The sequence below is a fragment of the Capsicum annuum genome, chromosome 1 (assembly GCF_002878395.1).
Source record: "Capsicum annuum cultivar UCD-10X-F1 chromosome 1, UCD10Xv1.1, whole genome shotgun sequence".
In the NCBI taxonomy this organism is placed as follows: domain Eukaryota; kingdom Viridiplantae; phylum Streptophyta; class Magnoliopsida; order Solanales; family Solanaceae; genus Capsicum; species Capsicum annuum.
In genome coordinates, this window is record NC_061111.1 from 16,699,664 (window position 1) to 16,716,991 (window position 17,328).

The 17,328-nt window shown below is 34.6% G+C and overlaps 3 protein-coding genes across 3 annotated transcripts; all 3 read right to left on the bottom strand.

Annotated features, from left to right (window-relative positions):
• On the bottom strand, positions 1 to 894 carry LOC107868017. Its single transcript, XM_016714579.2, has one exon. The coding sequence runs from the start codon at positions 892 to 894 to the stop codon at positions 1 to 3; it is 894 nt and encodes a 297-aa protein (XP_016570065.2).
• A 3,707-nt stretch (positions 895 to 4,601) lies between these two features.
• LOC107869413 (NADH dehydrogenase [ubiquinone] 1 alpha subcomplex subunit 6) lies at positions 4,602 to 9,554 on the bottom strand. The gene is made up of 2 exons (XM_016715955.2): positions 9,182 to 9,554; positions 4,602 to 4,982 (listed from the first exon to the last, which is right to left on the bottom strand). Exons 1-2 carry the CDS (start codon positions 9,395 to 9,397, stop codon positions 4,797 to 4,799), a joined length of 402 nt encoding a protein of 133 aa, XP_016571441.1. The 5' UTR covers positions 9,398 to 9,554; the 3' UTR covers positions 4,602 to 4,796.
• Positions 9,555 to 13,423: 3,869 nt separating this feature from the next.
• LOC107853326 (probable 2-oxoglutarate-dependent dioxygenase AOP1) lies at positions 13,424 to 16,076 on the bottom strand. The gene is made up of 3 exons (XM_016698330.2): positions 15,667 to 16,076; positions 14,348 to 14,675; positions 13,424 to 13,790 (listed from the first exon to the last, which is right to left on the bottom strand). Exons 1-3 carry the CDS (start codon positions 16,029 to 16,031, stop codon positions 13,539 to 13,541), a joined length of 945 nt encoding a protein of 314 aa, XP_016553816.2. The 5' UTR covers positions 16,032 to 16,076; the 3' UTR covers positions 13,424 to 13,538.
• Positions 16,077 to 17,328: the final 1,252 nt, after the last annotated feature.

Sequence of the window (17,328 nt, forward strand, 5' to 3'; positions counted from 1 at the left end):
TTACAATATTTGCAACAAGAAAGATTTATCCTGATCAAAATTGATCTTTGGAGCGTAAGATTTGTTAGGGTAACCATTTTGAGTTTTGGGACAAGCAGGATAAGGGTTGTGGGTCTTATTAGAGAAAAAATATGGTGCAGTTCTGCGGTTGTAAGACACTTGGAAGGAGGCAGATTCAGTTGGAAAATAAGCAGGAGATATCACCTGCCTCTGTCTTTCATCTTGGAGCAAGATGTTATATGCAGAATCAAGAGAAGGAAATGGTTGTGCTATAAGAAGATTGTTGCGCACGCCAATGTAAGCCTCATTCAAGCCCATAAGGAACTGATACACCTTATTCTCTCCATCTTTCTTTAAAAGATTAGGCTTTGCAGCACATGTGCAGGTATTGATGTGAGATGTTGAAATAAACCTAAGCTCATCCCACAGCCTCTTAAGTTTGTTGAAATAAGAGGGAATGTCTAAAGATCCCTGACAAGTCGACGCTAGTTCTTTCTTAAGTTCGAATACTTTGGTGCCACTAACTAACCCGTACCGCTTGTTCAACTGACTCCAAATACTCTCAGCTGTGTCAGAGTATTGTACACTTTCTGCTATGTCAGGAGACAAGGAACTAGTCAACCATGATATGACCATATTATTGCATCTATCCCAAACCCTAGCACGAGATGTGCCTTCAGCAGGTCGGGCATATGAACCGTCGATAAAACCTATTTTATTTCTAGCAGATAAAGACACAATTATGTTCCTCTTCCATCCCCCAAAACCAGTCCCTAAAAAGGGGATGCTAACTAAGGATATTCCAGGCACATCGGAGGAAGAGAGGTATAAAGGGTCAGAGTAATCAATGGGAGTGGAGGTCGAAGCACCAGAAGAATTATGTGTGTTCACCATGACAACAAAAATTGAATAAAATAGAGATAACACCATCGATTGTGCAGCAAAATGTCACAGATATAAGCAAGGGCAAGGAAACAAGAAGAATTACCCCCCATTTTACGACTAAAAATGGCAACAACCTTGACGTAATAATGAAAACCCAAACCGCACCAACCACGGAAGAAAATTATGCGTCGGATGTCAAACTCCAATGGATGAAAAGCCTAATGAAAATTCAAACCGTACCAACCACGGCAACCTTTGGATGTCAAACTCCGATGAACCAAAAAACCACCATCGATTGAGAAATACGCCATCGTAAAATACCATAAGAGCACCATCAAAATGTAGAGAATCAAACGAAGGTCACAGATCTTACTCGCTGATACCATGATAAAGAAATGAACCTTGGGCCTAACTCAACCTCAAAAGGTAGCTCATGAGGGGAGATTGCCCAAGACCATATAAGGAGACCACGGACCCTTTAACCCACCGATGTGGGACTCCAACACCACCACCACCACCACCACCCGCACGCCCAGGGCTGAACATCTGAAGCGTGGACAATATAAGACGGGGACCCAACATCGAAAACAATGAACTGGGTGGGCCTGGCTCTGATACCATGTCAAACTAGCCATTAGAGTGTAGATAAAGAAAAATAATCATAGAGAGAAGCTTCCAGAGAAATACGATAGAGAGAGAAACTGAAAGTGTGTATTGGGGAGAAAAATATCTCATCCCTTTAGAAATGCCCAATTGAGCCACTATATACAAGGATGGGCCAAACAACCCGAAAAAATATCAAGTGGGCCACTACTCTACTACTGACCCAAATAAAAGTGATCCAATTATACATTTACAATGACAACAATATTTTTACAACATTTATGTAACTAATCTAAGTAATTCCAACACAGTCTTACAGATCATTTCAAATAATCTAAACACTCCAATTTTTTCACAAAGATCAAATTCAAAATTCAAACTTACTTCTTTAAAACTTACTTTCAATAATGCTGCGTTATCTTTCGATTTTTTTTCACCATCCAAATCTTACAAACTAGTGTCATAAACACGATTTGAGCTCTAAATACAATAATAAGTCAAAGTTGTCAAATTAATAATCTATGGACTCATAATTTCATAGAACTTATTACGATGTACCCAAGTATTACTAAACTAGTATTCTTGATGACATTACTGTGTACACTGCATTGTTAGGTGGTGTTGAAAGTTAGAGAATGACAAAAAGGTGGAGCTGGGGGAGAGGGAGCTGGACGAGGGTGAGGGGTGGGGGGGGGTGGGGATGGCTGGAAGGGGGGAAGGGGGCTGGACGGGGTTGAGGGGTGAGGGGTAGGGTGGGGAATGGCTGGATGGGGAAGGGATTTTTTATTTTTTAAAAAATTTATTATTTTTTAATTTTTAAAAATATATTTAAATTTAAAAAGTTATAGTTGGGGGATTTTTTAAAAAAAAATTTAATTATTTTAATATAAAATTGACCAAAAATTGACCTTCACTCGAATCCTAAGCGGCGTGCCTGCATGCACTCTGTCCTAGTCAGTCATTTTAATATCACATAGGTTCAGTCAATGATCAAAGGATTAAAAATGTTGCTTTTCAGTGGGTATAAGGGTCCAGATGACAAACATGTATGTAGAAATATCCACATTATAAAACAAACATAGTATAAGGGTTCACTGAACCATTTTGCCTATTTCAAATCATGTGTTCATTGACCTACATCCTTCTTTCAGATGGACGGTCATACCAATGCACTTCCAAAGTGACAATTGAAATTGTTCAGATACTTTTGGATTGCTCCCTTCTAAATTCTCTCAACTATTAGCAAAGGACATGCATAAGGGTGTGCATCGGTCGGTTCGCTTTGATTTTATGTATTATTAGTTCGGTTTATCGGTTTTCGATTTTTAAATATGTAAAATCAATAACCAACCAATAAGATATTTTCTTATCGGTTTCGGTTTATTGGTTTTTGATCCTTAACGGTTCGGTTTTCGGCTTAACCAATAAGAAAATACTTATAAAATAAAAATAGTAACAACTAACATAAAAAAAATGAAATCTTAGTTACCGCCAAAATCCTCTTCAAACTTGAACTGAATGTTAGTTAGGAAAAAAGTTAAATCCTAATTGTTGGAAGCTATAAATGCTTTAAGCTTTTCAATACGATAATAGGCGAGCTTTATATTTTGTCTTTATTTTCCTGAATAGGTTAATACTTTGTGAATCACTGAATTGTAAATAAGTAGTGCATATAATATATATATGTACACACATATCTATCTATCTATCTATCTATCCATCCCTCTCTATATATATATAAATAGATAGAGAGAGAGATATTTATATATATAACATAAATAGGGATAAACCAATAACTTAGTGTATCTTATTGGGTTATCAGTTTAACCGATAACCCAATAAGCTAAAACCGAAACCGAACTATTTACCCAATAAAATTTTTTATAAAACCAATAAAAAACTGTTAATCCAATAACAGTTTTATCGGTTCGATTTATCGGTCGATTCGATTTTTGCACACCACTAGTCATGCATTTGAAAAGTCTTCACTTGAGAATTTAGTGAAACTCGTACTCATCATAAACTTCTTTATCATACAATTCTACCAGGTGCAGCAAGACAAGTTCCACCTAGGGTGTGCAAAAATCGAACCGACCGATAAATCAAACCGATAAAAATGTTATTAGTTTATTGTTATTGGGTTAACGGTTTTTTAATGGTTCTATAAAAAAAAAATTATTGGGTTATTGGTTCGGTTCGATTTTTTCTTATTGGTTTATTGGGTAAATCGATAACCCAATAAGAATATATATATATATATATGACTTATTATATATTTCTCTTTAATTTCTACAAATTAGCAAACCTATTATTTCAATTATACAAACTCTTAATTTCTCCTAACAACATTTAGTTCAAACTTGAAAATTCTTGTAAATTAAAACACATCATATAGGATTTTTGGTTGCAACTAAGATTCATTTTTTTTCATTTTAGTTATTACTATTTCTATTTTATGAGTATTTTCTTATCGGTTAAATCGAAAACCGAACCATTAAGGACTAAAAATCGATAAACCAAAAACCAATAAAAAAATATTTTATTGGTTTGGTTATTGGTTTAACATATTTAAAAATCAAAAACCGATAAACCAAATCGATAGTATATAAAACCAAACTGAACCGACGCACACCCCTAGTTCCACTTAACTGAATTATGACAGTAATGAAACTAGTATTACTTTTCTCGACAGCAATGGTGCTTGCGCACACAACTATTATACCACGTACTTGCCACTTCCCAGCGACACAAATATTATATAATTCTATCCTCCAAGGCTTAGACAGATGGAAAGAAATTGTTCTTTTATGTTTTTTGGTTTCCATTGAAGATATAAACCCTATCTCACATGTTTTTCACCTACTTTAGTGACCGTTGGGTTTTCCAACTTTGGGATGGCAATGACAATTATCAAAGTGATAGGAAATTGTAAAGGCAGAAGGCAGTCCCCTTAAACAGAGCATGCAACATAACATAGAGAGCAAATACAACAGAATCCTACATTAGGGAAGTCAAATTTGTCAATTGGTGACACAGAAGCCATGTTAGATCTTTTGAGATCAATAAACATTATGTAATGTGGTTGTTCCCTGTAAATACTTGTAGACCGTTGCTGCATACTAATAGAATTTACCAGTCAAAAAAGAAATTGTCAATTGGTGGTTCTTGACTCAGACCATCCTCTCCAATTAAAAGAAGAAAGAAAACAGACAATGTGCATCCAAGTGTAAGATGCAGGTACATGTTCATTATTGTAAATTTTGACCACCAGAAATGCCCACATGACATAGTTCATACAGAAAGATGATCTAGGAGTAGTTGCTGCCATAGAAATTTTTCAGGAAATTGGATGTATCCTGATCTTTGGCTGCAAGGTCCTGCACAAGACCTTGGTTACCCACAACATATTGGCCAACAATGTGGTGCCTCTGCTTTGACTGGTTCACAATGTTCATCAACTCTTCCGTGCCCTTGAACAGCAGCATGTCAATTACCTGTATAAAGATGAATAATGAGGAAAAGGTATGGAACTGCCTCAATAATAGTAATATGAAATACAAGTGGATTCATATGAAAGTATGAAAACAAGATGTCTTGACAAGAAAATCCTGTGGGTCCGACTTCCAGAAAAATATCAATGTATGAGTTAGAGGTGTAAATCTCTCGTTTTGCTTTCCTTATTTTACTTAACGGGTAGGGTTGAGGAGCCGGATATTAGAGTTTGAATTGTGCAATCAAGAGCTCCTTCAATATGATACCACTTAGGAATCAAGGACATTGTAATGGTTGATGGCACATACAATTATGTTAGACACAGCTCCTTATCTATCAACAACTGCCAAATCTATAAGCCTGCTGATTTTGTAATTGTTGATATACGAGCACTGCATACTTTGATAGAGCATTGATAGAATTGATATCTTGCATGTCAACGTGTTACGCCATTAGGATGATTTGTTGAAATAAGTGTTTTGTACAAAAAAATAGTTCGTGGAAAAGAGAATGTATTTAGATTTCTAATTCTTCTGAAGTTCCATGAATTTTGATAGAATCATAGCCTTAGAGGTAAATCTGTTTGCACTAGAAACAAAAAAGTCTAATGCAATTCAGTTTGATCGTTGCACTACATTACTGTTGTCTTCAAAACATCTGAAATTTCTCTTTTTCCATAATGTCCACCAGATACAAAAAAAAACTCCATCTTTCTCTGTCTCAAGCTCCTGCCACCTCTCAGATATAATACAAATGTAACCTTATTTGGCATTAACTGAGCAATGCCTCTAAGATAAACAAATATTCTCCATAGTTGGGCATCATTTTTGCAGAGTAGAAATAGATGACTGACTTTCTCAGCCTCTTCACCAAATAGGTAACATCTAGAACAAAGAGAAATGTTTTCCCTTTTTGAGTTCTGAGAGTGACTCAGCCCCATAAAGACAGATACTGTGATTTCCATCTAGTTAACTTCTTTTCACACTTCTCAACCACTGAATTCCAGATATACTTGGACCTTGATTTGGCACCTAATGGCATTCCCAGATAAGTGGTAGGCAGTGCTCCTACTTCTCCGTCCGGAATCATAATCAGCTCCTCCATATTAGGTACTTCATTGATGGGGTACATGTGACACTTTCACATAAGCCATATACTCCTTCAAACAGCACTAAGATAGTTCTCAGAATTCTCAGTTGGTCTCTTCAGCATCACAAAATATTATGGTGTTATTTTCATAATTGAGTTGTGTGCCGTTGATGTTGGCATTAAGGCTTGAGTTTGTGGCCACCTCAACCTTTCAGACATCCATTGGTTCTTGCCACCTTCATCATGTTGTTCATGCCCTCTATTGCTACTACATTACAAAAATAAAAAGGAAACGGAGCAGGAGGTTATCCTTTCTTAAACCTCTCTAAACTGAGAAGAATCCTTCAGCTGATGATAAGAATTTATAACTTGACAGTTGAGATACAATATCTTATTCATTTAATCCATTTTCCTCCAAAACCCATAATTAGAGCATCATGGTCCAATTTACACAGTATTCTTTGCTTCTTCTGTTTGATTCTGGAATCAACTGATTCATTAGCAATTAAAACCGCAACCACTATTAGGACCTCGAGAGTAGCTTGTAGGCAATGCCTGTAAGGCTGTCTAAAGTCAACCAATTCCTTTGCTACAATATTCTTTGGAATCAGAGCTATGTAGGTCGCATTGTAGCGTTGCTCAAAAACTCCATGGGAGTAGAAATTTTTTAAAGAATCCATATGTCATGCTTCAGTACTTTCCAACATTTGATAAAGAAACCAATTTTGTGACACCTAGATTGGGAACATTGTCTATGGCACACATATTTAGGTATGAATACAACTCTTGCTCTTCTAAATCACTTTGAAGAGCTTCTTTTTCATCTTCAGTGATGACTGGACCACTAGACCGGACATTTGACAAGTTGCATGACAGTCTCCATTCTAGAGTCTCCGAATAAAGCTTCAAGTAGGTTCAATAATTTCTCCATAATTCAACTTGGATCTTCCACGGTTTCATCTTGGATCACTAGTTGGCTATGTTGTTGCTTCTCTTATGTGCATTAGCCATTTTATGGAAAAAGTTGGCGTCCCTATCCCCCTCTTTAAGCCATTAAAGTCCTAGATTTTAGTCTCCGTGCAATGTCTTCTTTTTTCATGTATTCTTTGTATCCCGTCAAAAGGGAAGCCTTTAGAATTGATTCCTCTTCGTCAGAATTTTGTTCTCTTGTACAGCATCCAGTGAAGCCAGTTGACTCAAAATCCTAGTCTTTTGAATGCCCAAGTTTTTTTGTTTGCTTTTGCTCCAGTCTTTTAACTTGCTTTTTAAAGCTTTGAGTTTGCAGGCCAAAATGTAATCAGGCTTGACTGTGAATTAGTGTGAAATCAAATGAGTTCCACCAGTCTAATTTTCTCCACAAATCCCTCAATAGTCCGCCCAGCTGTCAAACTTGAAATAGGATTTATTTTACTCCCGAATTCCACATTGTAATGAAATAGGGCTGTGATCAGACTCCAATCACTGCAAAAATGTCTGCTTGACATTCCTGAACCTATCATCCCACTCTTGGGAGATAGGATTCTATCAGTTTTAGATGCAATCCTGTAATTTCCGCCCTTGAACCAGGTGAAACAACCCCAGATCCTCAATGAAGTGTGAGAACTCCTCCATAGTTGGGGTTCTCCTTCTGCAGTTACTTCTTTCATAAGGGAACCTTGAGAGACTAAAATCTCCACAAACAGCCCATGGCCCATCCGGCAGACCCCTAGTTGTTCCTATTTCCTCCCTTACATGCTCCCTTTCATATCTGTAATTTGAAGTGTATAGTCCAGTTATGTGGCAGGAAAAATCCAGTTATCTCCAAAAACTAACCAATTTAGATGTCATCAACCAACTAAACGAATTTATTTCACCAAAACCTCAGGTAGTAGTAACAAGGGTAAAAAATACTCAAACATGAGTTTGATCCAAATGGATAGCCTCCAAATTTCTGATGCGCCAGCACCTAAGTTGCGCAGACTCTCCACTTTCGATGACGCACCCCCGCCGCATTCTTCAAAAATACACTAGTTTTGGCGAATCCGACATGCACCCATTGTCATTTTCAAGGAGTTCGAGAAACATAGGTCAGCACAACTACTAAAATGCACTTGATTAATATTTCTTTCAGTTAGAACAAAAATTGATAACTCAAAACAAAAGATTAAAATTTTAAATTCTACATTTAAATTCAATTCAAGAGTATATTTCCAAAATTTCTTTCTAGCTTAGGGTTAATTCTTATAATTCTCAAATTCAAATTACGAGCATTAGCATCTCCTTTTAGGAATTCATATTTAATAAAAAGCACTACTGCAAAGAGAAATGAAGTTTGCCTCAGCAAGCACACACCAAAAACACTGTATATCTAGTTGGCTCTTCAAGTAAGATGTTAAGAGGAATGTCCATCTCAATTTACCCCACTTTCTCTCCTTGAATCAACAACAACAAAAACAACATACCAAGTGTAGTCCCATAAAGTGAGAAGCTATTTCCGATAGATCCCTGGCAAGACAAAAACAGTCTAGAAAAAGAAGTAACGAAAATACAAGAGACAATAGATCATAATGAATACTCCCAACAGATAGGAACAAAACAGTACTACAACAAAATACCATTTCAATTGAACTACACAAAACAATAGATAGCAACAGAAATCGAAGAACAAGAAACTAAAAGAGTGTTCCTACAACTGCTAGTAAAGGCAACAAGACAATGCACTCTACCCTACTAGTATGGACGCGCTTTCCTTGAATCTAACAAAAATAAATAAATAAATGAAAAATTACTGTACTCAAGAAGGTCAGAACTTTCCCAGGAATTGTAAATGTTAACAAAATGCCAGAGTAAATCAGAAGTAAACTAAGATATTTTTGTCCTCGAATTCAAATTTTTGCCTTGTCTTTCTCTTTGCGGAGCAGAAATAACGCCGGACAATCTAACCAACATTTGTTCCTTCCACCGTATTTTCCAATCAGATTATAAATAAATATATATATAACCAATGCCTTATTATCACAACCCCAAAGAAAGCATTCAATTTTATCTATCTATCTCCACTTTTATACCCCAAAAAATTCACAACCAAAAGAAAATAGATCTTCTCTAATTGAATCGGATTTATAGTACGTACCTTAGGGTTAGTGACATTGGAATTCTTGCGAACTTCGGCGGCGGCGGCTGAACGGAGTTGGGATGGGGTAACGACATCGTACAAGTTATAGATTTCCATTATATGAGGGATAGATCTGCAACACATCCTGAAGAATTCAAAGGTACGACTGCGAGCTTCTTCCAAACTCCCCGAGTTTGCTGGCACCTTGAGCTTCTTCAGCATAATATGGGCCATCTGAGATGATTTCTTTCTGCCTTTAGTGAACAAGTAAAATGACGATTGCTCAGAAAAGAGAAGACTTTCACAAGGATTAAAAGGCTTCAGAATAAACAGTGAAATGACCTCTTGAGTCTCAATAATATGTGTGAATCTGAACTATATCTAAAAAGGTAGGGTTATTATTCAAATTAATTAAATATATAATTTTGACATATTTAATATTTATTGTTCAAATTAATTAAATGTATAATTTTGACATACTTAATATTTATGTGGTACAATATATTGAAGTTACGTATGTATACTAACAATATCAAAATTATAATTTTAATTAGTTCATGTAATAGGATCTCCTTTAAGTTGAGGTATGTAACAACTATTTTGGGTATAGTTGAGGGGCAACAGGGCTCTCTTTTTTTTTTTTCACTTCTTTTGGCTAATTAACGAGTAAACAACATAAAATGCAGACGAGTGAATTTGTATTGGTTAGAAAATTTGTACAAAATTCCTCTTTATATTTATTTGTCATTCTGTATTTCAATATTTATTTTTTTTGAGTCGGCAATATGGTCAAGTTCGTTGGGATTGAATGGCAATGAAAAGAGTTTTGGAGTATCTTAAGTACACTTAAGACTATGTCTTGCATTATAATAAATATCATGCGGTACTTGAAGGATATAGGGATGCAAATTGGATCACCAGATCGAACAAAGTAAAATCCACAAGTGGATATGTGTTTACTATCGGTGGAGGAATAGTCTCTTGGAAATCATTCAAACATACTTGTATTGCTCGCTCTATAATGAAATCTGAATTTATCGCATTGGATAAAGTCGGTGAAGAAGCAGAATAACTTCGAAATTTCTTGAAAGATATTCTTTATTGGCCCAAACCAATGGCACCAGTATATATACACTGTGATAGCCAAACGACAATAGGTAGGGCAGGGAGCATGATGTACAACGGTAAATCTCGTTACATACGACGAAGACATAATATTGTTAGGGAACTTCTCTCTAGTGGAATTATCACTGTTGACTATGTAAAGTCAAAGGATAATGTGTTGGATCCACTCACAAAAGGCTTATCCAGAGAAAGAGTGGAAAGGACATCCAAGGGAATAGGTTTAAGGCCTAGGACAAGTCAATACGGCGGTAACTCTACCTAGCAGACTGGAGATCCCAATAGCTAGGTTCAAGAAGATCAAACAAAGTTATGTCTGACAGGTTCAACATTGTCAATTACCCAATTCATTCTCATGATGCAGACAATGTTCAGTAAACAAGGATAGGACTTAAGGTGAAAAATCTTTTAATGATTATCTAAATTTGACAGATTTGACCAAATAATTTAATCTATAGGATTGAACGTTTAGAAATTACCTATGTGAGGGCAAAGTGGAAGCCGCTTCAACGAGAATGTTAGTAAATGCCTATTCTCTAAGCTCTCATGAAAGCGAGACGTGTTCATGGCTGAAAAGAACAAAATCGTGAGAACCATAAACAGTAAAAGGCTTATTGTGTGACATGTGTTGTCTAGGTGTATGCTACAGCTCGACGGTTTAAAGATATCAAATCTACCGATTGATCGAGTGCATCCGATCCATGTTCACTATGGAAAGTTCAAAGGGAAACCTACTTATCCAGATGCACAGATGCAATCAGTCTTTACTTGATAATCACATACTTGTCCGTAAAATTTTTACAAAAAATAGTCATTTTTCATTCATGTAGGGGATTGTTAGGTTCAAAGTATATGAAAAAAGTGTGAATGAAAAATGGAGTAAAAATGGTGGAGAAGGGAGACACCAATTTATAAAGTGTACTCCTAAATTGGAAAGTTCACTCTTTCTCCCACATTGGTGGAAGAAGAGAACTTGTGAGTGTTTAAAATAAGGGACACTTACTCCACATGTTAAGTGAGACAAGAAATAAGAGATGCCTCGCGTCGTCGTCGTCGTCGCTCGCTCGGCTTCGGAATTGGAATTGGAATTGGAATTAAAAAATGATCGATCGATGAGATCTATCTTTTTGGAAAAAGTTTATTTGACAAAAATTCAGAAATTCAGTTCGAAAATACCAAAGGAAAAACACAACTTTTTTCTGTGTTTTGATACTCCATTTATATGCATGCATGCAGATTCTGAAAAAGTGTTTCGAAACAGTGCAATGCTGAAACGAAGGGATGCAACCCTTCAATGAAATGACACACTGATTCATGAAATGATATGCCTGTTCGGAAAAGCCACATTCTTTGGACGAACAGACATGGCTTTTCCAGAAAGGTCACACCTTTTAAGTGAACCATTGCCACTTTTCAGAAGAGACACATGCTGGCTATATAAACCTGCTTTCATCCACAGGTTTAGGTACAAATTTTCTGAAACAAAAACTCTCTTCTTGTCTTGAAAAACTTTTTGTGTGATCTATCAAACCGTTGAGTGAGTTCGCTGAATCCAACAATTTAAGGTACCGTTATTGTTCGGATTGAAGGTCATTTTATCCAGGGAGAAAGATTCCAAAACCTTGGATACGGTGAGGAGAATTATTCCTTAAGGACACTCCGTGAATTCGAAGGACTTGGTCTTAAATTATGTTTCATCTCTTCTCTGAATCTTAACACACTTCTTAGATAGATTATTCGTAGTCTAGTGTTGAAGGTGTTACAGAACTTCATAAGTGTTCCTGTCTTGGACTTGAACTAGTGTTACAAATTCTTGTACCCGAATACATAAAAGATAACATATTAGATATTGAACCCACTTCGGTTAGTTCGTATGTCTTATGAACTCCCTTCGTGAATATCTTGGCTCCGCCACTGGTGATAGCTAGTACATATCTTAAGAAGATAACTATTTTTTACATAATAACTTATAGGAGCAGTAATAAAATAATATGATATAATAATCGCAAATTTATTTCAATGACTATCCATCATAAGCTAATGATCTTAGATATAAAATTTAATTGTGGAGTAAAAAAAAATGACTTGTAAATTGTAATTATCAATAACTGTAAATTTGGAGAGAATGAGGGGTGGGACTTAGCTAATGACATTGTGGAAGAGACGTAATGTTGCATTAAGAAAATATCAATTGAACTACTAGGTATATCTGAAAATTTAAGAGCTCGATCATATGAATCCTAATAGTAGAGTAAGGATATATAAAAAGTTAGTGTATATTAGAGGTAGAAAGAATGCTATAGGAAGTTTTCAAAAGTGATGGAGAATCCTTTCAAGAATATAGACCAGGCTCAAGACGTGTTTTATGACCGATTTTCACTATTTGTTTTTGTCCAAGAGGTCTGAGATGAGTTTTTGATACTTGTTCAAAGTTTAGAGTTTTACGTTGTTGAGCTTTAATAGTACAACCTAATCAAATGAGCACCAAATGGTGTTTTGGTTGAAATATTAGATTCGTATTAAAGTTTCAGAACTAATGCAAAAGAATCGATGCATTTCGAGTTCGTATGAGGGATATGTGGCCATTTTAATGCAGATATTTGTTACCGGTGTGACAGTCGCAATCACGAAATAAGGTCGCGACCGTGAAGAGGCTTTGGTCATGATTGCAAGGCCTTTTGTATCGCGAAGTTGCTATGAAAGGTCTCAACGATTTATTAAAGGTAGATTTCGGGCAAACTTTGGTATTTTCAATATTTAAGAGTACTTAGAAAGCTTCGATTGAGGCGATTCTTAATGCATTTTTCTCGTATGAATATGGGTGTATGGTACTTCTACCTTTATTTTGTTTATTTTTCAAGAATACCCATCTTATTTGTTTATTTTGTTCCTATTCTCCCCTTTTAAAGGATTATATTTTTGTATTGATTCACCACCTTAGTCTTAGCTTTCAGCCTAAACATGAAATGAACTTCATCAATCTTAACCCATCTGCCTTTAACCCAATTTTACAAATTAAACTGTTAATCAAAACGACGAGTTTTTCGATAAATTTGAGCAATATAAATCTAATTTTTTCAAGTGCTAAAAACAGAAAGCACCCTTCCAAACATGTTTAATAATCAATTACTACATGAAAAAAAAAAAATTTGCAACTAGTGTACTAACATAACCCATGATAAGTTATGAGTAACATTATTTTGGAGGAATACAGAGCAAAAGCTACCAAAAACATAACAAAAATTAGGAATAATTAATTCAAAGACTCATTAAAAGCCTTGAGAGCATTTCCAGTTTCATAGGCAGACTTGGAAATAAATTTATAATAATCAGTAACATCATAGGGCTTGTAAAGTTTTGGATGTTCTTCATCCACTAGTTCTTTTGGGGTATCTATGATGTAACCTGGTTTCGACGATGTGAATAGTATAATGGAGAATCTATCAGTATCACCCGCAATTTTTACTCTGTGGAATGCTGACTTCAGTCGACCATTTGTATATGCCTATATAATAAATTTGTGAAGAAATTAAAATGTCAAATTTGGTGTGTCAAATGTATGTCAATTTTGTAATGACAAGGACATAATATACACAAATATGGTTCAAACTTTTCTAATAAAGGAAATAATATAAGTAGAAGTATGTATAACTATTCATTTGTTGAATGAAAAATAAGGAGCAAGAATATATGATAATTTCCTCTTTAAAATGAAAAAAAAAAAAATGTATTGATAATTAGGAAAACCCGTAAAGTATACTCCATTATTATTTCCTTCTTTTGCAACAAAACACTAATAAAATACTTCTGTTACATGTAGACACATATCATATATTTATCGATTTGATGTAAAGATTAATTTCTTTCAAGTAGAAGCACTTACCAACGTGCATTTATCGACTTGACGTAAAGAATAATTTCTTTCATGTAGAAGCACTTACCAACATGCATGCATTTATCGACTTGATATAAAGAATAATTTCTTTCATGCGGGAGCACTTACCAACATGTATTTATCGACTTCACATAAAAAAATAATTTCTTTTATATAGAAGCACTTACCAACATGGAATCAGCTGCTGAAACAATGTAAGAATTAGGTGAAACATTGGGCTCAATCCATTCACCATTTTTCTCTAAAACCTGCAGTCCAGGCAGACCTTGTTTCACAATGGTCAAGAATCCAGAGTCTGTGTGGCCCATCAATCTTGGTACGCTCGCGTCATTACCTTCAGGAACTTCCTTTTTGTAATTTAGAAACCGCATAATGAAAATGTTTTCATCCATAAATTCATCATAGCGATCTTTTAGCCCTAGACCCTCGAAAATCATCCTTTTCACCATTGCATCCAATTCCTTAATTGAACTTGAGTAGGAGTTTACCATTTTGCTGCATTCATGCCAAATTTTAAATTACTTTATATATGGTTAAATTCAACGTATAATAACTCATAAAAGTTGGTAATGTATACAAGGTGATGAGGATTATATATAAGTAACACAAAAAAGACATGTGAGAGTTAGTGCCAAATTTGATTCAAAGACATGTGAGAATTTGTAATTTTCTTTTTTACAGGAATGTTAAGAAATCATAAATAAGAAAATAATTTTACTAATTATCTTTTAAAGAATCATTTGGGAACTTTACAAACAAGTGTCTAATACTTGGAAAAAAAAAATTAATTGCAAGGATAATATGAGAAAAAGTTAATTAATGTTTTCTTGATTTATAAGACAGACAACTAATATGGGACAATTATCTTTAGTAAGATGATCAACTAATATGGGACAGAGAAAGTATTAAACAAAATATTATGGGGTTGTTTGATTTGTGGGATATATCATGTATATATTCGGGATATATCACATAATTCAAAGGTCTTTCATATTTTCTTAAACTCCGTATCAAATCGAATAAATTAAAACAGAGAGCAGTAGTACTCCCTCAGTTTCATTTTAGTTGTTATATTCTTCTTTTTAAGAGTCAAATAATATAAATTTTAACCAACATTTTATAGTATGATTTTTCATTATATTTACATGAGAAAAATTGCAATACATAGTACTTTACCATATAGTTTTTAAAATTAATCAAATTAACCCTAGAAAAGTAAAACTTGTCAACTAAAAAGGAACGGAGTGAGCATTAAATGAAGAAAACATACCAAAATTGAGGTCAAATAATTGAAAACCAATATAATGTTTAATTACTAAGTAGTATTAATTAATGTCGGGTTTGGACCCCGGGTATGAAGAAAATCTTATTTGGAGCATCACCCCAGAGTGAACCCTGCATTATTCGATTCGGATTAATCGAGGCTCCAATGCAAACCCTAGACGAAGAACCAAAAGAAAAAGTAGTTTTAATAAAGAAAACATACCAAAAGTGAGGATTTCCATCTTCAGGCCAAAAGGTATTAGCAAAGATTTCAATGCTTCCAGGAAGTAGCAAATCCATAGTGCGCCTAAAATTATTGTATCTTGCTCTTGGAATTTCTTTTACATACTTATCAAAGGGTTTACCTACATACTCTTTCACTTTCTCCTCCATTGGATATATTTCTTCTTTTAATTTACTAAACAACTCTTTCTCAGTTTCCTTTGGTGTCTTATCATATATTGCTTCAAAACAACCATTCTCTTCTAAGGCTTGGATAACTTGAGCTTTTGTTGATTCCCACTCTTCACTACCTGGTTTCATGTTTGGGTTGCAAAAATCTATGGTTGGAATTGTGTTGGATGCCATAATATAATTTGATCTTCTTTTAGATATATAAAACTTAATTACTCTTCCCTTCCCTTAGCTTCTACCTCTCTCTATATATACTACTAGTCTTCTAGTAGGTACACGGTTTGCGTGTGTACAATGTTTTACCTTTTTTTTTTATCATTCAGTGTCCGGTTACCGCATTGGAGCCTGAGTAATTTGGATTCGTGCCGCGTAAGACCCATTCAGGAGAATCGCTCCCTACCAAGGATTTTTTTATACCCAGAGCTCAAACCCGAAGTCTTTAATTAAGGGAGAAACAACCTCATCCGTTGCACTGCATCCTTCCGTGATTGTACAATGTTTAACTAATTATTCAAACATAGATTTGGTCTCCTCGAATAAATTAGAATACAAAATTAATTAAGTAATACTACTTTTCATCTTTCATATTGCAAGACAAGATCCTTCGGTATATTTAACTTTGCACACACTTGATACAAATAGAAAAAATTTAAATTTACATATTCTTTACTAATTTTCAAGCCCTGCCACCGTCGATAACCTCATAAACTTGTCAACAAATTCAAGAATTGTTTTTCTAAAAAATTATTTATTTTAGAATGAAAAGAATAGTTAATTATATCTCATCTTTTAATGTGATAATTATTTTGAATCACTTAGTTTTAGTAAGACGACAAGTAGATCGATGCCAAAAGAAGTAAGTATAACAAAACTTTATAAATATAAATATAATGTGTTCTGGAAATATTACATAATTAGTTCGAGACAACGTGCAATATATACAAGATCCGCACACCACTCCAATTTATGGCTGTCAAGTGGGCCGGGTTAAATAAATCGGCCCAATTTGATCCGGCCCAGTAATTCTTAGGGTTTTAGGATTCTGGTTCTCGGGTCGATTATTTTTTATCTGGGCTCGGTTAACCTGGTCCTGGACCGTCGGTTAACCGGCCAGGCCCGACCCAGAATTATTTTTTTTAATTTTTTTTTTTGTATAAATTAGTATATAACTATACAAATATTAATTATAATGTAAATATATTGTAGTATATTTGATTTAAAGTATTACATATACATAAAATAGAGTGTATATATGTAAATAGATCTTCTATAGACGTGTATATTTAACGTATACATGTGTATATATATTTTATAAATTAGTATATAACTACACAAATATATATATTGTAATGTCTATATATTATAGTATATTACATTTAAAGTATTACATATACATAGAATAGAGTGTATATATGTGAATAGATCTTCTATAGACGTGTATATTTAACGTATATATGTGTATATGTTTTAT